We start from the raw sequence: 17,808 nt of genomic DNA, 5'->3' as shown, positions 1-17,808 counted from the left end.
GAAAATCCATAAGTTCATGGATTTGCACCAAAATTGAATGGGTTCTCTCACACACACACACACACACACACATATGTTCCTCTCCATTAGTGTGTCTCTCAATGACTGTGACAGGAGGTTTGTTCACCTGTGTCATAATTCAGAGTAAAGAAGAAAAAACAGTTCAACATAAACACAAAATGCAACAACAACAACACTCTGATGCAACAGCTGCTGGGAAAGTCCATTGTGTGGCTTTTTTCATTTGACGTACTTTTTTATCAAAGATGAGAAATGAAAGTTTTGTGAAGTATTGCAGCCAAAGTTATAAATAAGTTGTATATATATATAAATATATAAATACATAGTTAGTTAGTTGAGAATATTGAATGAGGAAAGTAATTTGTTTTAGAGAGTTTCAGTTTGTCCTCAAATTTCTGCCTAAACATTCACTTAGGATTAACTGATAACCGATTAATCGATTAACTGATCAACTGATTAAATGGAGCGACGGCAGCTAGTTCTGGCAGGAACTCGAAAGGCGCTGTTTCTAATCGTAGACACTCATCATGTGATATGGGCATCATGTGACATACATCGCGTGACACACTTCATGACATACATCATGTGACACACTTGTGTGCCATACATCATGTGGACACTACCATGTGGACATAAGCATCATGTGACATTATGCATCATGTGTGACACAGCCACCTCATGGTGACATGGGCATCATGTGACATACTTCACTCGCCACTACCATCTACAGTACTCATCCACTCCTATTAATAGGCGGTTCATTTAAGCAGAGGGAATTCCCATCCCTCTCTCTCGGCTTCCTAACTACTACGTAGTATCACAGACAATTGTCTCTAGCAAGTTCACATACTTACTTATGAGATTGTTATCCTACCTCCTGGTTCTGTCGGGACGCTATGTCTCTTTGCCATCTCTGGATTCTGAGAATGAGGCTCAGTCTCAGAGGAAGAGTTCGTTTCTGACTCATCCCTGGAAACCTGTGGTCCCTCCACGAGGTTCTCAATCTCGAGAATCCATTCTGACACCCAACGCAGCGCCACCCGCAAACGCCTCGGGCCGGGTGTGGCCCATTCACCGCATTTCTCTTGGAAGAATTGTATGTTCGCAAGATTTCAGTTCTAGTTGGCCTCAACTACGAGGAACTTCTTTTCACATTACCTTTACTCAAGATAATCCGACCGATGACGCACACCGCAGCTCAAACGCCTCGACAATCCAGTCAGCGCTCCAAAAGCGTAAAGGCAGCTCCATAAAGAAGCGCGGTGCTCCACCATCCTCTTAAAACCGCTAATAATATATCACCATCAAAAAGTAGAAGAGACACCAGAACACGGTCTATCCGCCACATCCATCCTGTCCACTTACGCAGAAATGAATCGTTTCAAATGTTATAAACATACAATTGTTCTCTCAAGATCTCAGCCTTTAGCTAAACATTCATGCCTACTTCTATTTATCTTATCCTTCACAGCGACAGGTACAATTTTCTTTAGGCTTAACTTAGCAACTTGCAATAATCTTCAATGAGAATAATGGTATACATATCCAAAACTGTAAAATTCATGCATATATGTAGTTGGTGTGCAGACAGTCACCCACGGCCCTGGGTGTCCTAGGAGGTCTGGCCCTGCAAAATCGTAGAAATAAAAATGAAGCATCCATCAACTCTCGTGAACGCCCTGCCTCTCTAAGGCTCCTCCGCCAAAACACCTGAGTAGAGTGATTTGTTAATCACCTAATGCTTGGTCTCAAGGATTTTTTAGCAGGGTTTATGCTGGCCCCCGCGACCCATGTCTGTAAAAACTGCGCAATCTGCATGCAAAGAGCCAGAAGTGTAGAAGAACTCCTAATATACAAGAGATTAAAAAGGATATATGATAGGTCCACTGTCAAAACTCCCCTTTCCCATCTTCAGAGTAAGCTCCTATAGGTTGCCACCAGAAATATCTTCCAAATAAAAACGCCCTTACTATCGACCTCTCAGCTCCTCACAATTCTGCCAATTCTTGTGTATAAACAGCCTACTCCCAAAGAACCCTTTTTCTTTATTCTATCGCCCATCGACAACGCAATACAGATGATTAAGTTAGCAGGTGTTTGGTGGCATGGCTAGGAAAGGCCGACATTACCGATAGCTTTCTTCAAAGTCCACTTCACTCCTCCTAATGAACCTTATTAAATGGAATTCAAAGTTGCTTAGGGAAACAAATTACGTGTTCTGTGACAATGCGGCAACGGCAGAAATCATCACAACGCCGCCTCAAAACATCGATAATAATAACTCGCGCGACGCTTAACTTGCTGAGCTTCACAACTTCATTCTGAGTTTGAAGCAGGCATTCTTTGGGCACCAAATCGTAGTAGCTGACGCCTTTCTCGCTTCAAATTTCAGGAATTCAAAGCAATTTGTCCCCAGGCCAAGCCCTCCAGCATTCCATGCCTCCTGTCTAATTCCAGATGATCATCATTTGAACACGTCCAAGCCCCTGCACCCATGCACACCGCCTGAAATATGACTGTTGGCTAAAAGCACTGCTAAAAACATATGACTTCAGCTTGGTTTTTTCACTTCTTCCTTGCGCCTATAGCCTTCCTACTAGTCCTCTTACCAACAAAATTGCAGTTTTGCAGTTTTCATCGTACTCCATTTGAATCCCCAATCTGAAAAGCACAAAGTATTAAAGCTATGCTAGCAGGTATCTGGGTTTCAAATGAGATGTCAAGATCCAGCCTCCCAAAGTCTCCCTACCGAATCCCTCTGATCCAGTTGATCTCAATGGCCTTAAAAAGCAGTAATGCCCTCCAGGCAAAGACCAAAGACTTCCTCACTATTGCACTGCGCACAAATTGAAGCAGGTTAAGACAGGGTTGTTTTTCACCGTACTTCGATTCGAAAGGAAACTGTCCTATTGATGGCTTTCTTTTAAGCTTCTTTGCTATGTGGGTGAATACACTATGTTGTCTTTGCCTTTGGATCCCCAGCATGACTTTCACACTTTTTCTGATGTAACACTAGAAGAGCATGAATACTCAGTGTATTTAAAACGGATAGATTTAGTCAAGGCACTCTAATTACATTGCACAAAATAATACTTCCTTTCTGCCTTCTTCTCTTCATGATAAAATTTCAGTATCACCGCTTCCAAACCATCGATTGGCACTCTCTTCACTACTCTGATATCGCAAACCCATGACTTCCAGATCCGGGTTTTTACTATAAGCTTATGACTTGTCCGAGCGGCCACCAATTAAATATTACTCTCTCACTATTAAGAATTGCGAAGACACTGCAGCTCTACATCTGCCTGCCACCACTCTTAATCCCTGCCGCGGGTCATCTCCGTATGGCCTAACGCCGCCAGGTTCCATATGAGACATTCTGTATGCCCAAAAGATCATGGAGTTCTGCCCCTTGAGCTCTGAATAAAGTGTATATCTGTCTGGCTGTAAAAATTCTGTTCATTGCAAATCTGGTGGTTGCTGGGTTTAGAGCATTCGATCCGCTGGTTATTCACTGTTACATGCTTCCGAGGATCCACATTCACATGGTAGTACATTCCCCTCTAACCTTATGCAGTGTCACTAAGTAGTATATTCTCCCGCAGGCCAATGCGCCAACGGAGAATGGCCACGCCGCGGCGGCGAATGGCGCACACATAGCAGATACCGATCCAACCGTCAGGCTCCGAATTTGCGCAGTTTTGGGGAGTTACAGTATTAGCTCATCACTCCCATCATTCCTGTGTATCATATGGGGGAGTGATTAAGTCGGAGCCTAGACGCCAAACACTAAACCTGTTCTACTGTTGAATAAACATTCAAACGTGAGTTGTCTGACTGAACTGATTAACTGATTAACTGTTTAACTGATTAACTGATTAACTGATTAACTGACTTTTGACCAGTTTTTCACTCAAAGGTGAAGTGATTACATTTCATTGGTCAAAGGTCAAAGAGGCTTTGTATGAATCTGGAAAACAACCAGAATGTGATAGCTCTGTTGTTTTTCTGTCTTCTGCTGTGAGACAGTGAGAGAGGACGTCCCTCAGAGATGGAGACGAGGGACGTCAGAGTCCAACCGACGAGAGAGAACGAGGAGGATAAATTGAGAAGCTGTAAGAGAGGCAGTTACAGGAGGTAACCAGGGAGCTCTGAAGATGGAGGACGGGGCGCAGCTCTGCTTTCCACTTCACACCAACACCTCCTGCAGGAGGCCCACCTCCACCTGGCCTGAAGCCGTGGTTTCGTACTCGGTGTCCGTGTTCACGGTGGCTCTCAACCTGCCTGCATCATCATTCCATCTCCCACTTCAGGCAGGAACACAAAGAGTCCATCTGATTTGATCTTTTACTTTATTCACATTATAGACGAGGCAGATCCGTTGTTTGTGCTTTGCTCCTGTTGGATGAATGTTCTCTCTCTCTCTCTCTCCAGGCAGCTCCACACTCCCACCAACATCCTCCTCCTCTCTCTGGCCGTCTCAGATTTACTCGTGGGCCTCCTGCTGATGCCCGGAGAAATCCTCAGGATGTGGTCCTGCTGGTTCCTCGGGGATCTGGTGTGTTCTCTCTATAACTATGTGTCGTTCATTGTCACCTCGGCCTCAGTCGGAGACATGGTGCTGATATCTGTCGACCGCTACGTGGCCATTTGTGACCCTCTGCGTTACGGGACCAGAGTCACTGAGGGGAGAGTCAAAGTGTGTGTGTGTGCGTGTTGGCTCGTCTCTGTTTTCTACAACAGCATCTACGTGAAGGACGACCTGATGCGTCCGGGCAGGCTCAACTCCTGCTACGGAGAATGTCTGATCGTCATTGGTTATGTTGCAGGAGCCGTGGACCTGGTCCTGACCTTCGTTGTTCCCATCACTGTGATCGTGGTTCTGTACACGAGGGTGTTTGTGGTGGCCGTGTCTCAGGCCCGTGCGATGCGCTGCCACGTCACAGGCGTCACGCTGCAGCTCTCAGCGACCGTGATCTCCAGGAGGTCGGAGCTGAAAGCAGCCAGAACTCTCGGTGTCCTCGTCCTCGTCTTTCTCTTTTCTTTCTGTCCATATTACGGAGTTTCTCTGGCAGGAGAGCACCTGCTCAATTCCTCCTCTGGCTCCTTTGTGATTTTCCTCTTCTACTTTAACTCTTGTCTCAACCCACTCATCTACGCATTGTTCTACCCCTGGTTCAGAAAGGCAGTGACACTTATTGTCAATCTTCAGATCCTGCAGCCTGGTTCCTGTCAGGCCAACGTCCTGTAGAGGTTCTGCTGTTCACAGAATGTGTCAGAATATGAAAAATCGTTTTAAACTTCATGTTTCATCAAAGTCCCTTTTTCCTCTGTGATGAAAACACTGACGAGCAGAGAAATGACGAGTTCAGCAGCAAACACACACACATGTAAATATATGTGTAAATATTATATGTTACCTATAAATGTGTTGTTTTCACATATATTCATCTCATGGATTCATGTGTGGTATATTTTTCATATATACCTAATATATGTTGAAAACATATATTAGGTATATATGAAAAATATTTATATGACAAATATTTGTTGTGGTTATATGATATGATGACATATAGTATTTGTCTGAATTATATTGGCAAGTTTATTAAAACATCATTTACTTTACAAAATGACACGTGCTGATATGTGTTTTTATTTTCATTTTAAACATACATGTGTATCTTTAATATTTATATACATAATATTAACATTTATTGTTGGGATGTGGGATACATATATATATGTATGCAACATATATGTCTTCAATATTAGCATATATTATATACACCGGTATGTTAAACATGTATGTTTGTTGTACACTTAAGATACATGCGGTTCTTAAACGTGTACATATCTAAGGAAAATAAATATTGAGCAAAACATATATCCTATATATCAGCCCCTATTTAAATTATTTTATATATTATCGATGGATATATATATACATATCTGATTTTATTTATTAATATGTACAAACACATATTTTTATGGGCTTGACATATATTTCAATATATGTAAATTCTAATAGTTTGTTAACGTGTGATATATTTGTTTTTACTACATATCTACATATATATCATGTAAGGAAGTTTAATATGTGTACATGTAGTAGAGTTGTGTATCGGCCTGCTGGTTCCACTGTGGGAGAATTAAATGAATGTAAAGAAACGAACACGTCTTTTCATTGTGTTAAGAACGAGGATCCGTCCTCAGAGCAGCTGAAACACAACTGGAACACAAACGTTAACAACAGGAGGATGAACGCAAATAAAACAACAGTTAAATAATCTGTTGCTGCTTTTTAATGCCTCCTGAAAATGTTCTATTTTAAAAACAGCTTTCATCTCTCAATGAATTTAAATGTATTTAGTATTTTATATTACAGGTGTTTATCCTCCTGTGAATCACTTTGTTAAAAAGTTCTCTACGAATGAATCTCATTAGAATCATTGTTGATGACTGTTGTTTCATCGGAGCTGTGATGTAACAGGAAGTTTCCCGTCATGAAGCCTCTGAAGCAGAACTAATCCGATTGGAGAGAATGAAGCTCGTGTCCGAGCGCTGGACTCCGCCTGATGATGACATGTTGCACCACTGTTGTGCCGTAATGCATCAAACGTGATACCATAGAATGGTGTGCCTTTCGGCATTCAATAAATCTGGTTATCAAAATTTAATATTAAATATTAATATTTATTATTAATATTAAATAATAACTTTAATTGATTAAAGTTACCTCGGGGCACCACCTTTCAAAGGAAGGGAAAAGATAGCCAATTTATTGATTAAGTCTCATAAAGGTTCTAACTACAAATTTGGAACTCTGATTAACAATTAAATTAATAACTATAACCAAAATTACCATATAGATAGTTATCTAAGTTGAAGGATATGGAGTTCTTGACAGTGTAGAGGTTGGCAAAATTCACTTATGCCACATTAATGAAAAAACATTTGTGAAAGAAAAACATTTATTTTGAATATAAGTATAAAGTACACAAATCACTAAATTACTAACGGTGTAATTACTAAACAAAGATAGGTATGTGTGTATACATGTGTGTGTGTCTGTGTGAGTCAGCGTGCTTTCAAGATGGCGGCTGGCCAAAGAGATAACACCCCCCCCCACCTATTGGAATGTTTACGACCTGTAGAGATAATGAGGTGAAGAGTTATGCGTGTGTCTGTGTGTGTGTGTGTGTGTCTGTGTGTGTGTGTGTGTCTGTGTGTGTGTGTGTGTCTGTGTGTGTGTGTGTGTGTGTGTGTGTGTCTGTGTGTGTGCCAAATTAGAGAAAGTTACTAGATTGGATGCAACGAAAGACTGTGAAGAGCATAACAGACTAACATTACTTTCTCAATAACTTGTACCCAAAATATCACAACACCACAAATCAAACTTATAAACCTCACACAGAATCGAATAAACAGTCTTGCTTAGCCTAGTATAATTATTAAGCCCAGTTGTGTTACCCGTCCGTGGAAAGGGGAAAAAGGAAGTTGCTGTGCAGTTTGAAGTTTTGTGTCGTCTTGCTGGTTTCTGTTGAGCTGTGTAGCTCAGTTGCTGGCTGACGTTTTCCTGCAGGACATCGCATCGCTGCTAGGACGTTGGTAGAGCTTGAAGGGCGAGGAGGTTTCCTTGGTGAGATGAGCTGGAAGCTGCACCTTTGTGCTCCTCTCGAAGAGTTGGATGGGAAGAGAAGATGTGAGCTGGAGAAGAGGCTCCACAGCCTTCCCTCTGTGGAGGGATTGTAGAAAAAGGCAGAAGAGCCAGAAGAGGGGGAGAACAGGCTTTATATTGGCCCGGTGACCTCACAGGTCATGGGGTCCAGAGTGACCAATGGAAGTTGAAAACTGTGTCCCTGGGGGGGTTTTCACCCTCTGTGTGAAGTTGATGGCCCCTGGGAGACGGAGTCCTGGAGGGACATGCTGCTTCAGGCTTTGATGGCACATGTAGGCCGAAGTGTGGTTTCACAAAGAACCATGGCCCAACATCCCCCCTTCGTTCTCAGGATCGCACCTGACGTGGGTTCCTGAGGGCGAACTTGAACATGTTTAGTCCAAAGCTGGAAAAGTCAATTGTCAGTTCATTTGGATTGTAACATCTGGGCATTTGTGTATACTATCTAGTTTGGCTAAGCAAGATTCAAATTAGACAAATAATTCAGATTACAATGACAGTACAATATGAAAACCTGTGCTCTTCACTAGGTTAGGAGAAAAAGGAAAAAATAAGACATTGTAAATTGTAAGATAAGATGCAGAGAGAGTGGCACGTACAATGATAAGGTCATTTTTGTAATGTCCAAGAGTTTTGTTCACTCCTTGGATCCTACACAATGTAGTACTCAGTCTGATCTGTTAGACTTAACAATTTTAATCTTCAGCAGGTTTTTCTGTGGAGGGTTGTCATCATTTTTCAAAGTCTCAAAATCCAAATGACTGTATCATTGTTTCTGTAATAATATGCTAATGTCCTAACATGTGTGGTATGGACTTCATTATTATGAAATGGAAAGTAGTCGATCCAAACATATTTACAAAGTTGGCAGTGGTATATAAGTTCAATCAGAATTTAGGTTTTGGAGTTTGCTGCTGTTGCTAACAAAACAGTTTTCCTATTAACTGCAAGAAACGTAATACTGACTGTCAGTACAGGAGTTAACTGTGTTGGTTATGGCCGTGAGGAGCGAGCTCTGGATCGCCTGTGTCGTGGCTCAGGGCCGTAATGCTCTGGGGAGCCAGAGTCCAGGAGGACTTCAGAGGCGCTGTCACTGTGTGCTCGGTCGTAACCATATTTTAAACTGTACTCAGAGACGCTGTCGTCATCTTCTGAGTAGTGGTAAGTTGTCTGGGCCAGAATGTCAGAGTATGGCTTCCTACAGCTTCTACTGTGGGAATGCCTATCTCTGGGAAGTTGGTGGACATGGCGGATACGCTCAGTGTCCCTACGCTGCCTGTTGTCACCCCCCTTCGTTTTGTTTTGAGGGTGAAGTTTTGAGGCGGCGGATGAATTTGACACCTTGGTGTTTGTTTTGACGGACTCGGTTGCACCTACTGTAGCCTTGGAAGTGACAACAGTTTCCCAAGCCACCTGTGACATCTTCCTGATCTGCTGCATTGAAGGTTTTCCTTGCTGTGTCATCAGTACAACATGTGTGCATACATGGATGTAAATTACGTAAGAACATGGACTTGAAGGTGGGATTTTCTCGGCCTGGTGCGTTCTTTTCCTGAAAATAAACATGCCTCAAACGCCGAAAATAATCCTTGGGATTTTCGCGACGTGAATGTTTAATTTTGGATGCTGTAACAATGGATGTGATCTCCCAGCAGTAGAAGAGAATTCCTCGACTAGTACTTGACGGAGCTCTGTGTAGTTACTTGTGACACTGGAAGGAAGTGACTGAATAAACCTGTGAACAGCTGTAGAGCTGGTTTTTAACACAAGTCTAACCTTCTCTCATTCTGTTGCATTTGGCACATCACTTAAGCTGAGATCTAGTTCTCTAAAGTAATTATCAATATTGTTATCACAGTTGTCTGGATCAAATTGTTCAATATCTTTAGCTAGAAACTCAAGCAAATCAAAGCGCGGACACTGTGAGGTCCGGTGCATCACCTGCTGCAGGTCTCTCTGGTTGAGGGGGAGGGGCTAAAACATCTTGAAATGTTGAAGTCCCCCCTTTGGAGAGTTGTGCACGGAAAAATGTGTCATGCATCAGTGGATGAGAAGAATATGAGGCACAATGTGTTCTTAAAGATAAACTACATATGTCATCAATGTCAGTGTCAGAGTCAGGGAGATGGGAAGTTAGGAAGCTGTTACCTCTTCCTGTCAGTGGAGGATCAGGAGGTGACTTACTTCCCAAAGACTTGGGGTCGGATGGGATTCTGTCCCATCTTGGGAGTGAAGAGGGAGTTAACCGGACAACTATCGGAGGAGTGTGAATCGGAATAACCAGAATCACATTGGTTCAAAAACTGATGTAAGGCCGGGCCTTCTAATCTAAGTTTGAACAATTCCTCCTTGTGTGAAATGAGATCTGACTCTGCTGAGTGCAGGTCTTCTAAATAGTGCAGGGCTTTCTTACTAGCAGTTTGAACCTCTTGGAAGAGAAGAGCATTTTGCGCTCTTAGGGCATTTACCTCCTGTTCCACGGCTGCTTTGCTCTGACAGGCAAGGTTGATTTGCCTGTGGAAATTTAGAATCATACATCTCAACAATGGACCCTTTGATGCTGTTTGTGCATCACACTTGTCATTAAGTAGAGAATCTATTTCTTTATTACACTCACTGAAGTTCAACTTGCTGATGAATTCAGGATAGCCAGGGTCAGGCTCTGTGCTAGGAAGAAACAAATTGTTCTACACAGGGTTCTCCATTGTTGGGTCTGAAATTGAAGGATTAGATTTACAAGTTATAAATCAAAAAGCAGTGTGGTTGGCTTTGGTGTTGCACTGGCAGACACCTTGTAGTGTGGATTTGATCGTACACTAGCCTAACCAAAACTATGGTGGCTTAAACAGTTCACCAAACTTTTAATCACTAACTGATATGCAGGGCAGTAACAGTTAGGGGTTCTATAACTTCACAGGGCTGGAAGCACGCTGTGGCTCTTTCTCAGGTTCTCTTATCCAACTTCAGCTGAAATGCTTGGCAGTAACAGGTACAAGCTCTGTTACATAGGGCCGGTGGCGCGCTATGTCTTAATTCAAAAGCACTTAACAGTTACAGAAAATTTCACAGCTTGACCAGTTAACATTGAATATGTGATATTCAAATGTTAAAAGAAACTCTTAAAATTTCAACAACGAATATTCAACTGGAGTTATTAGCAACGATAGCAATCTTTTAGCGTAACACTATGAGGACCTAAAATGGTATTATGAATAATTAATTATTAATAAACATTTAATTTATGAATAAATTAAATTTCACCACAATGCACTTGTTTGTAAATACGGTTGAATGTCTACTCCGGTGGCAGACTAGTGGAACTGAATTCAAACCTTTGGCTTGACTGAAAATTCAAAATTCCACTTATTTCTGGTGTTGGCCAAAAATGAAAACAAATTAATATTGCATAATTATGATTTTTTTTTCAACTGTCCTCTGCTTCACGCGGGGGGCACCATTTATGTTAGCCAAAAATGGAAGAGAAAAAAAATTAATGTTGCATATTTATGAATTTTTGCCAACTGTACTCCGCCTCACACGGGGCACCATTTATGTTGTGCCATAATGCATCAAACGTGATACCATAAAATGGTGTGCCTTTCGGCATTCAATAAATTTAGTTATCAAAATTTAATATTAAATATTAATATGTTATTATTAATATTAAATAATAACTTTAATTGATTAAAGTTACCTCGGGGCACCACCTTTCAAAGGAAGGGAAAAGATAGCCAATTTATTGAATAAGTCTCATAAAGGTTCTAACTACAAATTTGGAACTCTGATTAACAATTAAATTAATAACTATAACCAAAATTACCATATAGATAGTTATCTAAGTTGAAGGATATGGAGTTTTTGACAGTGTAGAGGTTGGCAAAATTCACTTATGCCACATTAATAAAAACATTTGTGAAAGAAAAACATTTATTATGAATATAATAAAGTATAAAAACACAAATTACTAACGGTGTACTGACTAAACAAAGTTAGGTATGTGAGTATGTCTGTGTGAGTCAGCGTGCTTTCAAGATGGTCGCTGGCCAAAGAGATAACACCCTCCCCCCTATTGGAATGTTTACGACCTGTAGAGATAATGAGGTGAAGAGTTATGCGTGTGTCTGTGTGTGTGTGTGTGTCTGTGTGTGTGTCTGTGTGTGTGTGTGTGTGTGTGTGTTGGTGCCAAATTAGAGAAAGTTACTAGATTGGATTGGCAACGAAAGACTGTGAAGAGCATAACAGACTAACATTACTTTCTCAATAACTTGTACCCAAAATATCACAACACCACAAATCAAACTTATAAACCTCACACAGAATCGAATAAATAGTCTTGCTTAGCCTAGTATAATTATTAAGCCCAGTTGTGTTACCCGTCTGTGGAAAGGGGAAAAAGGAAGTTGCTGTGCAGTTTGAAGTTTTGTGTCGTCTTGCTGGTTTCTGTTGAGTTGTGTAGCTCAGTTGCTGGCTGACGTTTTCCTGCAGGACATCGCGTCGCTGCTAGGACGTTGGTAGAGCTTGGAGTGCGAGGAGGTTTCCTTGGTGAGATGAGCTGGAAGCTGCACCTTTGTGCTCCTCTTGAAGAGTTGAATGGGAAGAGAAGATGTGAGCTGGAGAAGAGGCTCCACAGCCTTCCCTCCTGTGGAAGGATCGTAGGAAGAGGCAGGAAGAGGCTCGACAGCCTTCCCTCCTGTGGAAGGATCGTAGGAAGAGGCTCCACAGCCTTCCCTCCTGTGGAAGGATTGTAGGAAGAGGCAGGAAGAGGCTCCACAGCCTTCCCTCCTGTGGAAGGATTGTGGGAAGAGGCAGGAAGAGGCTCGACAGCCTTCCCTCCTGTGGAAGGATCGTAGGAAGAGGCAGGAAGAGGCTCCACAGCCTTCCCTCCTGTGGAAGGATCGTAGGAAGAGGCAGGAAGAGGCTCGACAGCCTTCTCTCCGTTGAGGTGTAGAAAGAGGGAGAAGAGCCAGAAGAGGGGGAGAACAGGCTTTATATTGGCCCGGTGACCTCACAGGTCATGGGGTCCAGAGTGACCAATGGAAGTTGAAACCTGTGTCCCTGGGGGGTTTTCACCCTCTGTGTGAAGTTGATGCCCTCTGGGAGACTGAGTTCCTTGCTCTGGTTTTTGATGGCCCCTGAGAGACTGAGTCCTGGAGGGACATGCTGCTTTGATGGCGCATGTAGGCCGAAGTGTGGTTTCACAAAAAACCATGGCCCAACACCACGTTGATCCAATAACACGCTGTCGCCTCACTGCAGGAGCCGCAGGGACCCATGGAGCTCCGGGTTTTACATTCACAGGGTCATTTGAGCCGGCTTCAACAATAAGACACCAATATTTAGATTGTATATCATCAAATAACTCATTCATACCAAACTGATCAGAAACACTTGGACGAACATCAGTGAGACGAGAACGACCTGAAATGACAGAAACATCTTTACAAACATTTATTTAACGTCTACTGTACCGATCCCAACGACGATCTTGAATAAAGTTTTTGGACGTGGTGATATTCGTCTTCTCGTCTGACTCGATTCAAAGTTGAATGGGTTCTCACACGCCACACACACACACGCACACACACACACACACACACACACACACACACACACACACAAACACACACACACACACACACACACACACACACACACACACACACACACACACACACACACACACACACACACACACATATGTTCCTCCCCATTAGTGTGTCTCCTAATGACTGTGACACAGGAGGTTTGTTCACACCTGGTGTCACAATCAGAGGTGTGAAGAAAAACAGTTCAACACAAACACTGATAAACTGATGAACTGATGAACTGATTCGGTTTCTGTCTTCGAAGGTCAAAGGTCAGAGTTTGTTCACAAAACACATGTTTTTATCACCTCGAGGGAATTTCCTTTACTTTTGACCAGTTTTTCACTCAAAGGTGAAGTGATTACATTTCATTGGTCAAAGGTCAAAGAGGCTTTGTATGAATCTGGAAAACAACCAGAATGTGATAGCTCTGTTGTTTTTCTGTCTTCTGCTGTGAGACAGTGAGAGAGGACGTCCCTCAGAGATGGAGACGAGGGACGTCAGAGTCCAACCGACGAGAGAGAACGAGGAGGATAAATTGAGAAGCTGTAAGAGAGGCAGTTACAGGAGGTAACCAGGGAGCTCTGAAGATGGAGGACGGGGCGCAGCTCTGCTTTCCACTTCACATCAACACCTCCTGCAGGAGTCCCACCTCCACCTGGCCTGAAGCCGTGCTGGTGCACGTGGTTTCGTACTCGGTGTCCGTGCTCACGGTGGCTCTCAACCTGCTCGTCATCATCTCCATCTCCCACTTCAGGCAGGAACACAAAGAGTCCATCTGATTTGATCTTTTACTTTATTCACATTATAGACGAGGCAGATCCGTTGTTTGTTCTTTGCTCCTGTTGGATGAATGTTCTCTCTCTCTCTCTCTCTCTCTCTCTCTCTCTCTCTCTCTCCAGGCAGCTCCACACTCCCACCAACATCCTCCTCTCTCTGGCCGCCTCAGATTTACTCGGGCCTCCTCCCTGATGCCCGGAGAAATCCTCATGAAGGGGTCCTGCTGGTTCCTCGGGGATCTGGTGTGTTCTCTCTATAACTATGTGTCGTTCATCGTCACCTCGGCCTCAGTCGGAGACATGGTGCTGATATCTGTCGACCGCTACGTGGCCATTTGTGACCCTCTGCGTTACGGGACCAGAGTCACTGAGGGGAGAGTCAAAGTGTGTGTGTGTGCGTGTTGGCTCGGCTCTGTTTTCTACAACAGCCTCTGCATGAAGGACGACCTGATGCGTCCGGGCAGGTTCAACTCCTGCTACGGAGAATGTCTGATCGTCATTGGTTATGTTGCAGGAGCCGTGGACCTGGTCCTGACCTTCGTTGTTCCCATCACTGTGATCGTGGTTCTGTACACGAGGGTGTTTGTGGTGGCCGTGTCTCAGGCCCGTGCGATGCGCTGCCACGTCACAGGCGTCACGCTGCAGCTCTCAGTGACCGTGATCTCCAGGAGGTCAGAGCTGAAAGCAGCCAGAACTCTCGGTGTCCTCGTCCTCGTCTTTCTCTTTTGTTTCTGTCCATATTACGGAGTTTCTCTGGCAGGAGAGCACCTGCACAATTCCTCCTCTGGCTCCTTTGTGATTTTCCTCTTCTACTTTAACTCTTGTCTCAACCCACTCATCTACGCATTGTTCTACCCCTGGTTCAGAAAGGCAGTGACACTTATTGTCAATCTTCAGATCCTGCAGCCTGGTTCCTGTCAGGCCAACGTCCTGTAGAGGTTCTGCTGTTCACAGAATGTGTCAGAATATGAAAAATCGTTTTAAACTTCATGTTTCATCAAAGTCCCTTTTTCCTCTGTGATGAAAACAGTTTTTCATATATACCTAATATATGTTGAAAACATATATTAGGTATATATGAAAAATATTTATATGACAAATATTTGTTGTGGTTATATGATATGATGACATATAGTATTTGTCTGAATTATATTGGCAAGTTTATTAAAACATCATTTACTTTACAAAATGACACGTGCTGATATGTGTTTTTATTTTCATTTTAAACATACATGTGTATCTTTAATATTTATATACATAATATTAACATTTATTGTTGGGATGTGGGATACATATATATATGTATGCAACATATATGTCTTCAATATTAGCATATATTATATACACCGGTATGTTAAACATGTATGTTTGTTGTACACTTAAGATACATGCGGTTCTTAAACGTGTACATATCTAAGGAAAATAAATATTGAGCAAAACATATATCCTATATATCAGCCCCTATTTAAATTATTTTATATATTATCGATGGATATATATATACATATCTGATTTTATTTATTAATATGTACAAACACATATTTTTATGGGCTTGACATATATTTCAATATATGTAAATTCTAATAGTTTGTTAACGTGTGATATATTTGTTTTTACTACATATCTACATATATATCATGTAAGGAAGTTTAATATGTGTACATGTAGTAGAGTTGTGTATCGGCCTGCTGGTTCCACTGTGGGAGAATTAAATGAATGTAAAGAAACGAACACGTCTTTTCATTGTGTTAAGAACGAGGATCCGTCCTCAGAGCAGCTGAAACACAACTGGAACACAAACGTTAACAACAGGAGGATGAACGCAAATAAAACAACAGTTAAATAATCTGTTGCTGCTTTTTAATGCCTCCTGAAAATGTTCTATTTTAAAAACAGCTTTCATCTCTCAATGAATTTAAATGTATTTAGTATTTTATATTACAGGTGTTTATCCTCCTGTGAATCACTTTGTTAAAAAGTTCTCTACGAATGAATCTCATTAGAATCATTGTTGATGACTGTTGTTTCATCGGAGCTGTGATGTAACAGGAAGTTTCCCGTCATGAAGCCTCTGAAGCAGAACTAATCCGATTGGAGAGAATGAAGCTCGTGTCCGAGCGCTGGACTCCGCCTGATGATGACATGTTGCACCACGTTGATCCAATAACACGCTGTCGCCTCACTGCAGGAGCCGCAGGGACCCATGGAGCTCCGGGTTTTACATTCACAGGGTCATTTGAGCCGGCTTCAACAATAAGACACCAATATTTAGATTTTATATCATCAAATAACTCATTCAAACCAAACTGATCAGAAACACTTGGACGAACATCAGTGAGACGAGAACGAGCTGAAATGACAGAAACATCTTTACAAACATTTATTTAACGTCTACTGTACCGATCCCAACGACGATCTTGAATAAAGTTTTTGGACGTGGTGATATTCGTCTTCTCGTCTGACTCGGGGACATGAAGCTGAGCGTCGTCTCAGTAACACTGACGTGATGTGTCCTCACACATTAAAGTGGGACATCATTTTACATGTGAGCTGTTGTTTGACTCTTTGAATCCACACTGACATGATGCTGCCTTCACTCTCACTCAGCACTAGATGGCAGTAAGAGGCAAAGACACACATCCATGCAGCTGCAGAGAAAACCCACTGATGTCTGAGCTGTTTCACCTTAAATGTCCTCTTTCATTCTCCACTTTCCCAAAACATCTGCTTTAGCACCGTGAGTGGGAACGAGACATTCCTGACGTCACTGAATGAAACTGTCAGAACCAGGACCAGCAGGTTGAAGAGTAATTCTGAGCTGTAGAGAAATAAATATTAGTCCTTTAAATATGTCTGGTGTATTTTTAATCAACATCCATTAAATCATCTCTTAGAAAATCAATAAGTTCATGGATTTGCACCAAAGTTGAATGGGTTATTTTCGTGATTTCACTGTCGAGCTACCAGGTCGTCCATCGTCAGAGAGAAGGATGGATCCACCTGAACATTTAAGTGTAAGTGAGGTCAGTAGATTTCTACCAAACATGAACAGTATTTTCACATTGTTGTTACATAACTGGACAAAAGAAGGATTTCTGCATCACAACCTTGTGATGTTTAACTGTGTGTGTGTGTGTGTGTGTGTGTGTGTGTGTGTGTGTGTGTGTGTGTGTGTGTGTGTGTGTGTGTGTGTGTGTGTGTGTGTGTGTGTGTGTGTGTGTGTGTGTGTGTGTGTGTGTGTGTGTGTGCGTGTGTGTTGGTGTGTGCGTGTGCGTGTGCGTGTGTGTGAAACTTGAGTTTTCCTGTTGAGGAGAGTTGAGTAAAAAATGTATTGAGAATTGATACTGTATTATAATAATAATATAATTGTACTGGATCAAATGAATAAATGCTACAGCTGATATAAGAAGAAAATCTTTAAAATCTTACATTTTATATAATATAATAATATTACAGTCATATCTGACGCTTGTCGACACAACTGTGGATTTCTTTCTTCCAATGTTTGAGCTGCTGCACGGCTCCTCCCCTCTAGACGGCTCCTCCCCTCTAGAAGACCCATCCCCTCTAGATGGCCCCTCCCCTCTAGATGGCCCCTCCCCTCTAGAAGATCCACCCTCTAGATGGCCCCTCCCTCTAGATGGCTCTTTCCCCTCCATCCTCTAGATGGCCCTCCTCTAGATGGCTCCTCCCCCAGAAGACCCATCCTCTAGATGGCCCCTCCTCTAGATGGCCCCTCCTC

The 17,808-nt window shown here is 42.4% G+C and overlaps 1 protein-coding gene and 1 pseudogene across 1 annotated transcript; both read left to right on the top strand.

Annotated features, from left to right (window-relative positions):
* Nucleotides 1-4,071: 4,071 nt before the first annotated feature.
* LOC118120219 (trace amine-associated receptor 13c-like) lies at nucleotides 4,072-5,390 on the top strand. The gene is made up of 2 exons (XM_047342644.1): nucleotides 4,072-4,305; nucleotides 4,428-5,390. The coding sequence occupies exons 1-2, from the start codon at nucleotides 4,179-4,181 to the stop codon at nucleotides 5,270-5,272; spliced, it is 972 nt and encodes a 323-aa protein (XP_047198600.1). The 5' UTR covers nucleotides 4,072-4,178; the 3' UTR covers nucleotides 5,273-5,390.
* An 8,369-nt stretch (nucleotides 5,391-13,759) lies between these two features.
* Nucleotides 13,760-15,084, top strand: LOC118120216 (annotated as a pseudogene).
* The last annotated feature ends 2,724 nt before the right edge of the window (nucleotides 15,085-17,808 follow it).

This window comes from Hippoglossus stenolepis, chromosome 13 (assembly GCF_022539355.2).
Source record: "Hippoglossus stenolepis isolate QCI-W04-F060 chromosome 13, HSTE1.2, whole genome shotgun sequence".
NCBI lineage: Eukaryota > Metazoa > Chordata > Actinopteri > Pleuronectiformes > Pleuronectidae > Hippoglossus > Hippoglossus stenolepis.
This window is presented reverse-complemented; position numbering and strand designations above follow the sequence as displayed.

What these genes read in the sequence shown, in the direction of transcription:
- LOC118120219 (XM_047342644.1), top strand. Translation starts at nt 4,179, where the DNA reads ATGGAGGACGGGGCGCAGCTCTGCTTTCCACTTCACACCAACACCTCC. An exon ending in CACGGTGGCTCTCAACCTGC is followed by an intron (nt 4,306 to 4,427) that starts CTGCATCATCAT and finishes GCTCCTGTTGGA; the next exon opens with TGAATGTTCTCTCTCTCTCT.